This window comes from Denticeps clupeoides, chromosome 6, assembly GCF_900700375.1.
Source record: "Denticeps clupeoides chromosome 6, fDenClu1.1, whole genome shotgun sequence".
NCBI classification, from domain to species: Eukaryota; Metazoa; Chordata; class Actinopteri; order Clupeiformes; family Denticipitidae; genus Denticeps; species Denticeps clupeoides.
The window spans coordinates 4,334,838-4,346,308 of record NC_041712.1 but is presented as its reverse complement, the minus strand read 5'-3'; the positions used below and the strand labels follow the sequence as shown (position 1 = coordinate 4,346,308).

The 11,471-nt window shown below is 42.6% G+C and overlaps 1 protein-coding gene across 1 annotated transcript; it reads right to left on the bottom strand.

Moving 5' to 3' along the window:
* Window positions 1-224: 224 nt before the first annotated feature.
* On the bottom strand, window positions 225-4,920 carry ets2 (v-ets avian erythroblastosis virus E26 oncogene homolog 2). The gene is made up of 10 exons (XM_028983725.1): window positions 4,790-4,920; window positions 4,507-4,582; window positions 3,753-3,873; window positions 3,509-3,628; window positions 3,220-3,420; window positions 3,049-3,129; window positions 2,760-2,972; window positions 2,415-2,678; window positions 2,212-2,330; window positions 225-2,125 (listed from the first exon to the last, which is right to left on the bottom strand). The coding sequence occupies exons 2-10, from the start codon at window positions 4,552-4,554 to the stop codon at window positions 1,910-1,912; spliced, it is 1,383 nt and encodes a 460-aa protein (XP_028839558.1). The 5' UTR covers window positions 4,555-4,582; window positions 4,790-4,920; the 3' UTR covers window positions 225-1,909.
* Between the last annotated feature and the right edge of the window lie 6,551 nt (window positions 4,921-11,471).

Below are 11,471 nucleotides of genomic sequence, written 5' to 3'. Positions count from 1 at the left end.
CTGGGCTAAAGGTCCTGTTTGGGATTATTATTTATTATTCTGTTATGGAATTATCCTTCACTACTTCTAATGATTATCCCTTTCAGAAACACTGAACTGACATGCTTTTGTTGCCAAGGGGTCTTTTAACAAACACCCAACATGGGCTGACGAGTCATTTCACAGAAGTGAAGCTTTGCATAGATCATCCTCCTTAATGGTGTCAAAAGATGCAGCAAATACAGTCAACAGTATTGATTTTATTGAAATTTGCATTACAAACAATAAAATATGGCTTGTGCATTCACTGTTAGAGGCGTCAGAAAGGTGAAACGGGTAGAGTAAGATTACCTAAACCACAGTCACAATCCTGGAATTACAGAGAGAGGGATCTGACCACAGGGTCCAACAATAAAGTCAGCAGCATCTCAGCATCACATTCACTCTCATACAATCTCTTCAAAAAATACCCTATTTGTTTCTATTACAGCGCCATAAAATCCTCTGCTGTATCACTGTACTTGTACATGTAGGCTGCATAAGCAGGACGTCACCAAACGAGGAATAGAAAAGTCATATAAAAATAAAAGTTTTATAAAAACTCAACAGGGGAACAGTACAAACAGAGCAAATGATGTTGGCTCACATGCCCGGATTGTGTCGGATTTAGACAGTTTAAGACAGTCAGGTGGCGACCACAGGTTGGTGTTCAGGATACAGTCATGCCACAGTTTCAAAGAAGGCAACATGAAATTCACAACCATATAGATTCACAATTAGTCAGACTGAACAAAAGACACTTTAATTTTACACATCCGCTGCAAGTCCACAAGAAATGCACTGTAGGTTTCGTTCTCATTACATATTCATTAAAGTAAAATTAAAACAAAAATCAACCTCAGCCCATGTGGGGATGCCAATATAATACAAATTAAATAAATAACAATATCTGGAAATATTAAAATATTTCATTATATACAAGCGTACATCTCTTCTGAGGCACATAATGCTTCCTTTCTTCTTTCAAGACACTTTTCAAGTATTCTAAACCCTCACTTTGGTAAAGAGATAGAAAAAAATATGCACATTAAAATAATAATAATAGTAATAATAATAATATTGTGTACATCCAAGTGTCACTTTGGCCTGAGCAAACAAAAAGACATCCTGGCCCCAACTGAGCCTATAGAAACCAGATACATTCCAAAAAATAAGTTATTTGTGTATATATAGAAATTTCTATATGTGCGCGTGTATTTACATTGAACAAAACGACTTGTCAACTCATTTCAAGTCGTTCCAAAGTAGAAAGCTGCACCTAAAGCAAAACACAAGCACTTTCCTTCCAGCAGAGGAGAAGATACAATGGCTTGACCACATCTGACAGCGTCTGACGAGTCAAAAAGAGACATGCTGGTAGGTTTCGAGTTACGATCATGCCTGCATTGTGTTTCAAAAAGCATCTTGCAAAATGAAAAAGGCCCGATGGAAAATATGTTCCCACTGGCTGAAGTAATTTACAGTGTAATCAGAGCACACAGGTTCGTGGAATTCAGAACTTCATCAGGTTTCTTCTTGATCATCCAGCAAGTTCCACCGCCACTTGTCTTTTCTTGTAAAGCCGATTCGTTTGGCAGGAATAATGTACTATCTTACAGCGATTGTCTACTTTCTTATCGGAATTCAAATTCACTCGAGACTGGATCAAGAAAATACACCCCCTTCCCCCTTCAACCAAAACCAGGCCAGATCAAGTATCTTCCTGTTGGCACCCTCTGCCAGTGGAGTGCACGGTGACAACTCACATGGAGACACCGGCACCTTCACCAGAAACAGAGACCCTCCTCAACAGGACCACGCCCTTTTTCCAGGAGGAGTCTAGTTTTCTCCATCTCTCGCCATAAAAAAAGGTAACAGGCGGGCGGTAGTTTCAGTCCTCTGTGTCAGGCTGGATGCCGAGCATGAGGTGAAGGTCCTCTGCGGAGTAGCCCAGAAGGTTCTGCAGGTCGCAGACGAAGCGGTACACGTAGCGCTTGCCTGACGTTTTGTGGATGATGTTCTTGTCGTAGTAGTAGCGTAGGCCTCGGCTGAGCTTCTCGTAGTTCATCTTGGGTTTGTTCTTGCGCCTGCCCCAGCGCCGGGCGACCTGCACGGTGAAGGGGAGGAGCTCTGTCACTGGCTCCAGGCAGCAGCATCTAGTAACATCATAATCATCTGGCCGGTGTGTCTCACCTCGTCAGGGTCAGTGAGTTTAAATTCCCACCCGTCGCACGTCCAGCTAATGATGGTCTGGCACGACTCGTCCGTCAGCAGCTCCAGCAGGAACTGCCACAGCTGAATGGGACCACTTCCTGTCATTATGAGAGAACAACAATGTTTTTAAAATGCTGTAATTAAAAAAAAAATCCTTTTAGGACCGACGGGTGGAATCTGACCTGTGAACCCCGCCAAGACCGCGGCCGGGATGACGGGCCGGCCCTGTTCAACCGGCACCTTCCTCTCCTGCACGTAATCTTTGAAGGACAGGCTTTGCTTCCCGAGGCCAAGCGAGCCGATGCCATATTCATCCTCAAAGCTGTCTTGGGACGGGACCCGCTGCATGTCGGCAAGGGAGGACTGGCTGCCCCACGAGCGCAGCAGGGGGTCCGGGGTCTCAAAACTTTCCACACTTTCCACCGAGCTTTGGTCACGTGACGCATCTGCCAGGAAATGGTATACAGTTACAAAATATGTGGAAGGACAGCGTATTCATAATCCATAACGGCAAACTGCAAACGTACAGGGTTTTGAGGGGGTGCTGGTGGTCCTGGTGAAGTCCTGTGCGGTTTTGACGTAGCTGACGTTGACCGTGCTCAGCTGCGGTTTTGGGAACATGGAGTACTCCTGATCGGGCATCAGCAACGATGTCTTGTCTGTCTCGAACAGCTCCCTCAGAAGACTGCTGCTGCTCTCAGGCACCTGCACGGCACACTGGCCATCGTCCAGGCTGAAGCCTTCAAACGCAACAAGACACTTTGTCATCTTCACGTGACCAATATAACAAACCAATGTGAATAGACAGACACTCACCAGCAGAGTTGCTGCTCATCCAGTTGGGGACCGACTGCGCTAAATGGTTGAGGCTTTTCGACTCCTTGATCTCATCACAATCTGATGTAAAGCAAACATGCATTTCGGTTCATTGCATGCCTCGGTGGAGATGTGCACATTTAACAGAAGGGCAGTTCTCGGCGGTTCTACCTTTCATCATCTGGTCCAGGTGTTCCCACAGAATATCACCCACAAAGTCCGGCGCCAGTTCCAGGAAATTGTCCTTCCCCAGGTCACAGAGTTCCTGGCCGCTCATGTCGAACTTGAAGAAGCTTACGTTAGTGAGGCTGAACTCTGCCGAAGCCCACTGCAGCCACTTCAGAACGTGCTGCTTCGTCCACTTGCGAGGGTCTGCACATGGCACAGAAACGTCATTTTAGAGGATGTCTAGTTGCTAAACGGGCACAGTTATGGCGAAACATGACAGAACGTGACTCACTGCTGGAAATCCCGTAGATGTGCTGCACCTTGGCGAAGCCGCTGAAGCTGTCCTTCAGCGCCTGGCTCATGACCGCTTTGCTGCAGGGCGTCAGCAGAGGCACAGTGCAGGACCCCAGGTCTGGGGGAGAACATGAAAATGTCTTCATGGGGGCACATCTCACTCTCTAATGTTCCAGTGTAATTATGAGAAACCAGACCCTGGAATTTTCCTGGCAGGATACCTGATATTCTGGATCTCTTACCGTGTGAGACAAAGTCCAGGCCGGAGGGCACCTCCTGGAGAGATTGGTCATCATCCATGGACAGGGAATATCCAGAGAACAATGACATGGGGTCCTCAAACATGTCAAACGCCCTCTGACGCTGTAAAAGAAAATGAGGACGTTAGTAAAGTGATCCGGCAATAAAAACATAATTTTGGGTTATTGTTCCAAGTGCTGATGTAACAGCTTAACGTTGTAGTTTACGGCACATTTATTGGGATCATAAACAGGACAGTATAAAATCAGGGGGGGGGGGGCGTGGGCTCTGTTTGTCACACATCTGCCATCAAGCGATGGGGGAAGGAACGCTGCGGGCACACCCTCGTACACATCAGCCATCGTTACTCAACGAGGCCATGACTGGCTGGGACCGTGTGGCCATATATGGCCTTCCTCTTCCGGTAGCTTTCCCAACGCCCCCAGCAGCCTGGCAGCCAATCAGCTGCGCCGAAGCCCGCAGGCGCGTGGGCGTGCGGCTCGCTTCAGAAGCGATTAAATATGATAAGACTCCCTTTCAAATATCATACCAGCAAAAAAAACAATAGAAATGGTAGTAAATGAACACGGCGGTTCAGCGATGCCAGTGTGCGCAGACTTTACACATTTCCCGTGATTTTTAAAGATTATTATTTCAGTAAAATGATTATTATAGTCAATTCAGAACACAAATCCTGAATATTTGGCTCGTTATTTGCATTACTGTGAATTCGCATGCAGCTGCAGATGACCTTACTTTTAATGTCGAGCGAAAGCTGTGCGACGGGGGCATCACCTGGTCCATGGTGCTGACAAACGAGGAAAGTGAGGCTCTGAAAATATTAAACACGGACAATAAAACGTACAGCACGGTGTAAAAAGTACATGAATATAAACGCGCCTGCTTTACGCTGACTTTTACACCAGAGTTATGACTCATGCGCTGCAGATTGACTCCACAACGTCATATTATCTTCAGTTTAAATGCATAGGCGTTGACCCAAATACATTCTACTTAAAATATGAGAAAAAATACCAACCTGTCGGATCCACAAATCTCTCCCTCAGCGGGAAATGCCTTTAATTCTATGTAGGGAGATCCTAACTATGCTTGTGTGTGTAGCGCAGCGGCCGCCGCCTTTACTCCGTGTGCGGACGCGCTGCGCGTTCTCGCGCCTTTTAGCGCGCCGCGCGCCGGTGGGCGGGGCCAGAGCGCCGGTTGCGTAATGCCTGACATCATTAAAGTCATCGAACAACGAAATGTACGAAATGAATGAGTTCGTCGGTTTTACAGTTGCAAGTTTGATTTTTGTTGGTCTTTTTTATTTTACGCATGCGTATGTCTGTCTGGAATGGAAACGTATGTTTTCTTGACATATGGCCTCGTAGAAATGGCTGGGTTTGTTCATTTTGTGGGTTGAGTAAGGGGGCCTACAGAAACTGCTCCAGTAAAGGAGCCCAACCTACATGTATAGTGTCTTCAGACAGCAGTGGATTTCTACTCTGACATCTTCTGCAACTACTGATTAGTCTGATCTTCTCAGACAGGCCACACCAGTAATGAATGAATTTTCAGCAGATAACAGCATGCACTTTGGGGGCATGTAACATGTGAGTGGCAATTATTCAGTGCAAATTTAAGCGGCTTTTGTGGCGCCCAGGTTGAGCTGTAAACGTCATGCTGGTGATACATTTGATAATGTGGCGTGATGGTTCTCTGACATTTATAAGGATGTGTGAGCCCCTGCTATCAGACTGATTGTGCCCTGTTCACACGTGCCTGTGTATTTCTTCAGTGGAAAACACAAATTCAAAATTTTTGTACCCAATTATTTCGGAAACATCATCAGTTTCATCACATTCACTAGTTCTCTATGTCAGTTCTGGGAAATTCAAATAGACTGTTACAGCCACAGTGCAAACTATGGTGAACCGGTGAAGAAAGGTAAAGAACATCCTCAAGCATTCATGAAAAACACCAAAGCAACCTAAAACCTCACAAATAAATTCACTGTAGAGTCAGAGATGTGTGTTCTGTTATACGCCAGCAGTCACTGTGGCGCTCGCTTAGTCAAACGAAAATCTTACTGACTGTTAGAAACATCGTATTATGTGTAAAGCTTCATGAACTTAGCCAGGTACAGTTATCTACCCTGCTGGTATATTCAGAAGATGCACTTGATATCATGTTGGCAGCTGTGTCCTCTTACATTAAGCACGTGGAATTTGTATCATGCTACCCTTATTTGCTTGGTTAATGCTGCGAATCAGAATAAAAAATAGAGCAAACCATTGGACTAAAGTTGTGTCTTGTTGGCTGTTGTAACTTTGCTTCTTCCACTGACTGCTTCATTGCTTAATGCATGTGTCATACACCAGGATGTAACCTGGCTTCTTACACTGGCTGGTACAGCATGTACGCTTCAGTGCTGTAACAATGATGTAAACAGGGCCAAAGCAATACCACAACTGCTACTAGCATCATGCGGCTAATGGTAGAGAGAGAAGGGTAGCATGATTGCATGAGACTGGATCTAAAAGCATGTCTGCCATGGTCAACACATGACCACTAACAGCCATGCAGCATGGGGTGTCTTGCTGAGGGACAAAGTGGTGGTTGCATGACCTTGAACATACAACTTTGCTAAGCCATCTGGCTCACTTACTTACATTTACATTTGCAGCACTTGGCACAAACTCTTATTCACAGCAACAAAAAATGATTAGACGACAAAAGCTTGACTTACTTCACGTGGGGGGCTGGGTTGAAATTTGTCTGTGTAGGTTTTTCATTTATGCTGAAGTGCAAATTTTGACCCCATGTCAGCTTGGAAAGACCATCCAGCTCCTTGAAAGCTTTCAACTGCTTCTTTTTAGTGTTTCGTAAGTTTATCTAACTTCTGCTTTTAAGGCACAGGCACATTTGAGTGTATGACAAAAGAAAATAGGTATTGAGTAATGCAGAAAGAACACTTTGCTCCTTGAAATTATGCAATAACTTAAAACACAAGATATCTAAAGCAACACACCTGGCAATGTCAAAATGTGTGAGCACAGCCTACACCCATCTGTAAAAACATTAAATCTACCAGCCTAATATTGTGCAGGTCTTCCACACTTGTGCCATTCAGGATGCTCTGATCCATCAAGGTCTCTGAAGGTCCTCCAGAGGCAGATCCTGCTGTCCTTCAAGTTGTGAGGTGGGACCTTCAGTGATCATACTTGTTGCTCCAGCACTCCCCACAGATGTTATGCCATCAGATGTTGATCTGGGGAATTTGAAAGACTGTCATGTTGCTCAGGGTACATCAGTCTGCTGGGAAGAGGCCAATGCTGTGACTATGATGGTGTGTGTGGGTGGTCTACAAACATTCTTGTGTACATAAATGCAGACCTCCTTTGATCAGAGCACCTTCTTCCAATGCTTTATGGTTCTTCTGTGGTAGACAAGTAAGATGGTAACTGGTACTACACTGAGAACACCCCCAGAAGACCACTCCTCTTTGTGATGCTCTGACCCTTAAACGTAACCAGCTCACTTACTATTGTACTTGCAGGTACCAATGTAATAAGATAATGATTGATATTCTTGTCACTCGTCCATGGTTTTAATAATGTGGCTGATCGGTGTATTTCAGTAGCATTAATGACATAAGTATGGTTTTTGTCTATTTCTCATGAAAACCTTGTTTGAGTGTTAGAATACTTGGCCAAGGATGAAGAAGTTTTTTCACACATTCCAGGATCGTAATAAATGACTTTTATTTTATTAAGTAAGAAATCACTTTCGCCTTAATGTATTTAATGAAAGCCTGCCAGGAGCATTTGACTTTTTCTTTTTTACACATCTCTCCTGTACAGGCGTAAACATGGTGGGTGATGGGTAGCACACTGTGTTGTGGTTCTCTCCCACAGTTGCCTAGCAACCTGCAGCATTTGCGTCCCTGTTGTGATGAAGAGCATAATGTAGGCTAAAGGGGAATTCTGCAATTACAGTGCAGACCACCTCACAAAGAGACCCACCTAACGATGTATTGAGCTGCCCATTGAATGACATGATAAGTCAGGTCACCTTTCACTGGGTCCCACAGTTATGGGATGATATTTCGTGCCATTTGAAATAATTGCATTAAATTGTGTTCAGCACACTTATATTAATATATGGGTTTAGGGAAATTAAATCAACATAATAATCTGAATAAGGACATAGGAAAGGACGTCAGTGAGTGAGTAACGATTGTATAAGACGGCTTCTACTGTACAATAAACAGCTAACGCATCAAAGTGACACACAGTTCATTAATCACTGTGTGGTGATGCCCAAGAATCAAGGAAGGCTGGCTGGTGATTCAGAAGAAAGAATTCCGTGAGAAATCTGGCCAATAAAAACATTCCTTTGTGATTGCAAGACACATTTTACAACCAAACAGCATTCAGAGCACAACAAAAACCCTGACCTGTGAAGTGTCACAATGTTCCTCTGTTCCTGTTCATACAAAGTTCAGTTTCTTTAAGCTTTACGGAAAGAGGACTTTTATGATTCCCAGTGTTGATGTGAACTATAATCAGTTCTTACACAAGCTATACAGTAATTTTATAGTTAACAATAAAAGCATAATGTTTTATCTTCAACGCCTAATTATTTGTTGTCAAAGTAGAGTTATTTAGCCAGTATAATTTTAAAAAGGCTATATTACTTTTGTATTTTTATCTTGGGTAACTATTGTCATTTTGCTTGCCAAATATGTTGGTGGACACCTTGTCCATAACTCAGTCACATAACTTGCCAAGTGGTCAAATGTTCAAAGGTGGATGATAAAAGGGGCAGAAGAGACTTTTGGAAAGCCCAAGCTCTGTTTGCCGCCTTCTTTTGAATGACTCATCAGTTCTTTTTTAAAGAAGCACACCAGGCATAGACAACTGGATCCAAGAGCAACAGAAATAGTGTTCAATGCAAAGCAGAAATGTGTTCCCGAGATGCAAGAGAAGCCCTGGCCCGTCCTCAGACTCCCCCGGAGAGAAAACACAGCGAGAAAAACCCTTCCCAACGGCGTCTCCCGTAGACAATCTGCTGCTCTGCTGGTGATTTCTTCCACAGATGATCACTGGACACAAAAATAGAACGAGTTTGCATAGTTTATGCTCCCCGGTGTCTTCTCTGCTCCGGCTGCATGATTGCTTTTCCACGTAGGACAACAGATGTTGCAGCAGCCTCAAACACGCACGACGGTGTCTTGAAAAAAAATGTCTCTGCTTTTGTTTTTCAACGTTTCATCTTTTTAAAATGCAAATGTACATGTTTTGCTCCTTAATGAAATGTTCCAAATGAGCTGATTTACCACACAAAAGTGAAAAAGGATTGGAATATATGAGTCCAGAGGGCGACTGAGTTCTCTAGTCTGCTCTAGTCTGTTTTCTTCCACCACACTCATTTTTTCGTTTGGTCGTGCTTCCATCTAGTGGTAAACTCGAGTTTTATTTTAAAAAACGTTTGCTAGTTTACCTTTATATTTTGCTTTAAATATTTTATTTAAACAAAGTCTTGCTTCATGTTTCATTTACATGAATGAAAAAATCTATACAACATTTATTCAACACTTTATTCACAATCCTCCTGCTGAAAACATGTTGATTTAAAAATTTGATGTGATCATTTTTCATGTGTAATTAGTCGGTGAAATATGATCCTCTGGAGCTTCGAACTGGAGTCAATAGCTTCCAGATTTCAGTCCAATCTCCTCTGTCTAGACTCGACGTTTCTTTTACCCCCCTCCTCCCCTGTGAAGGCAGACTTTTTTTTACACAAAATGCCAAGTGGCTGGGTGGGTTCAGTCTTCAGGCTCCCTCTTTCTCTCTCTCTCCAGTGAGGTGAGGGACAGATACCAGCAGGCCAGATGTGGCTTCTGAATTCTGCTTTTTGACAGAATTTGATCACCCCAACATGACTCAAATCCTTTTTTTACCATCGCAAAATAAATATGCGGTCATATCACTTACATGTGTGTATAATTGTAGCTCAAGTGAACATTAAATCTATGTGATTGCCAGGCATATCATGTATTTCATTTCTTTCCAATTACATTTGGCAAACAAATATTACCTCAAACTATTACTGTTAGCATTTGCTTGGTTAGTTTGAGCCTAAAAATGTAAAAATGAAGGAAATTTCTCAGTGACGCTTCGCAGATCATGCAGACATTTTGCCCCGTTTTCACGAGCTCAGCAGTGTTAAGAGATCGCAGCTTGCCTGGTGATTTTGACTACAGTGAACAGTACATAGCATTACAGCCACATTCTGGCAGGTTCCGTTTATTTTTGAGGAGAGTCGCCTAAACCCCCCTGCGTCCCTGATGAGACGTGTGAGCTGAATGATGGTGAGAGCACCAATCCGAGTGGGGGAACCATTATGTTCAATAGGCGCCCCCCCACCCCAGACCTGGGGGTCTCTGTATGTGTGTCTCTTTCATATTATATCTATTTTCCTTCCCTTTCGCTAAATTTTCTGGCAGACTAAAGGAATGTCTGGGTGCCGAGGGGATTGGGCCTGCGCTCATGGCGCAGCGCTCTGAAATGAGAGAGAAAAAAGAGGGAAAGGGAGAAAGTTAGAGACTAGACCACAGAAATGTAAACATGTCTGGAGCTAAAATAACTCAGCTTTCATTGAAAACACTCCTCTGTCACAAGTGGTCCTCTGTATGCTACACCCTATCCAAAATTGTCACTAAAAGACAGTTTGTTCTCACAGTGGTATTGTTTTGCACATAAAAGTGCCCAGTATTTCACTGAAAAATTAATTGTTTGCACACATTTATGCAACTGTGCTTGTTTTGTCAAAATGTGGCATTTAGCATGTGATAAAAAATCTTTTTGTGACGCAATGTGTATTTAAACTCTTTATAAGTTGGAGTTTCTGAACTGTGTTGCATGTCTATTTCTATTAACAATTTAAAAAGAGTCTATGTATACAAAATATTAGGGTCATTCAGAAATGTCATAATTGTTTATATTAAAATGTTGTTTTGCCCATTAGTATGACACCAGATTGACTAAAAATTTGGTTTTAATGGTGTATATGGTAGCTGGAAATAGCTGTTAATGAATGGAATATCTACATAAATGCAGAGAAGCAACAATTCTGTTTCTGGTGCATCAGCAAATGTGGGTTTGGCTACTGCATTGTTTTCCAACTTTGTCATTGACTATTTCTTATTTGTTTTCATTTCATTTTGTCTCAAAACAATAACATTTATTAAATGACCCTAAACATTTTGAATATAAAAGTCACCTTTACACACACACATTATGTTTTGTACAATAGTAATTACAGTTGAGGATATGTTAAGAATTATTATTTCTGTGCTGTTTACTCTACTCAGTACTACTACTACCATTACTACTATTACTATTAATATTACTAATACTATTACTATCACTTTTCTACTATTAATATTTCTACCACCACTTCTACTACTACTACTATTAAGATTACTACTACTACTACCACTATTACTACTATTAATATTACTACTACTATACTACTACTATTATTACTACTAGTACTACCACTATTACTACTATTAATATTACTACTACCACCACTACTATTACTATTACTACTACTATTACTATAACTGTTACTCCTCTTGCCCTCGCGCACCAGCTAAGAGTGAATTTTTTCTCCACCCTCTCTCCCTCTCTCTCTCTTTCTCTCCCTCTCTCTCT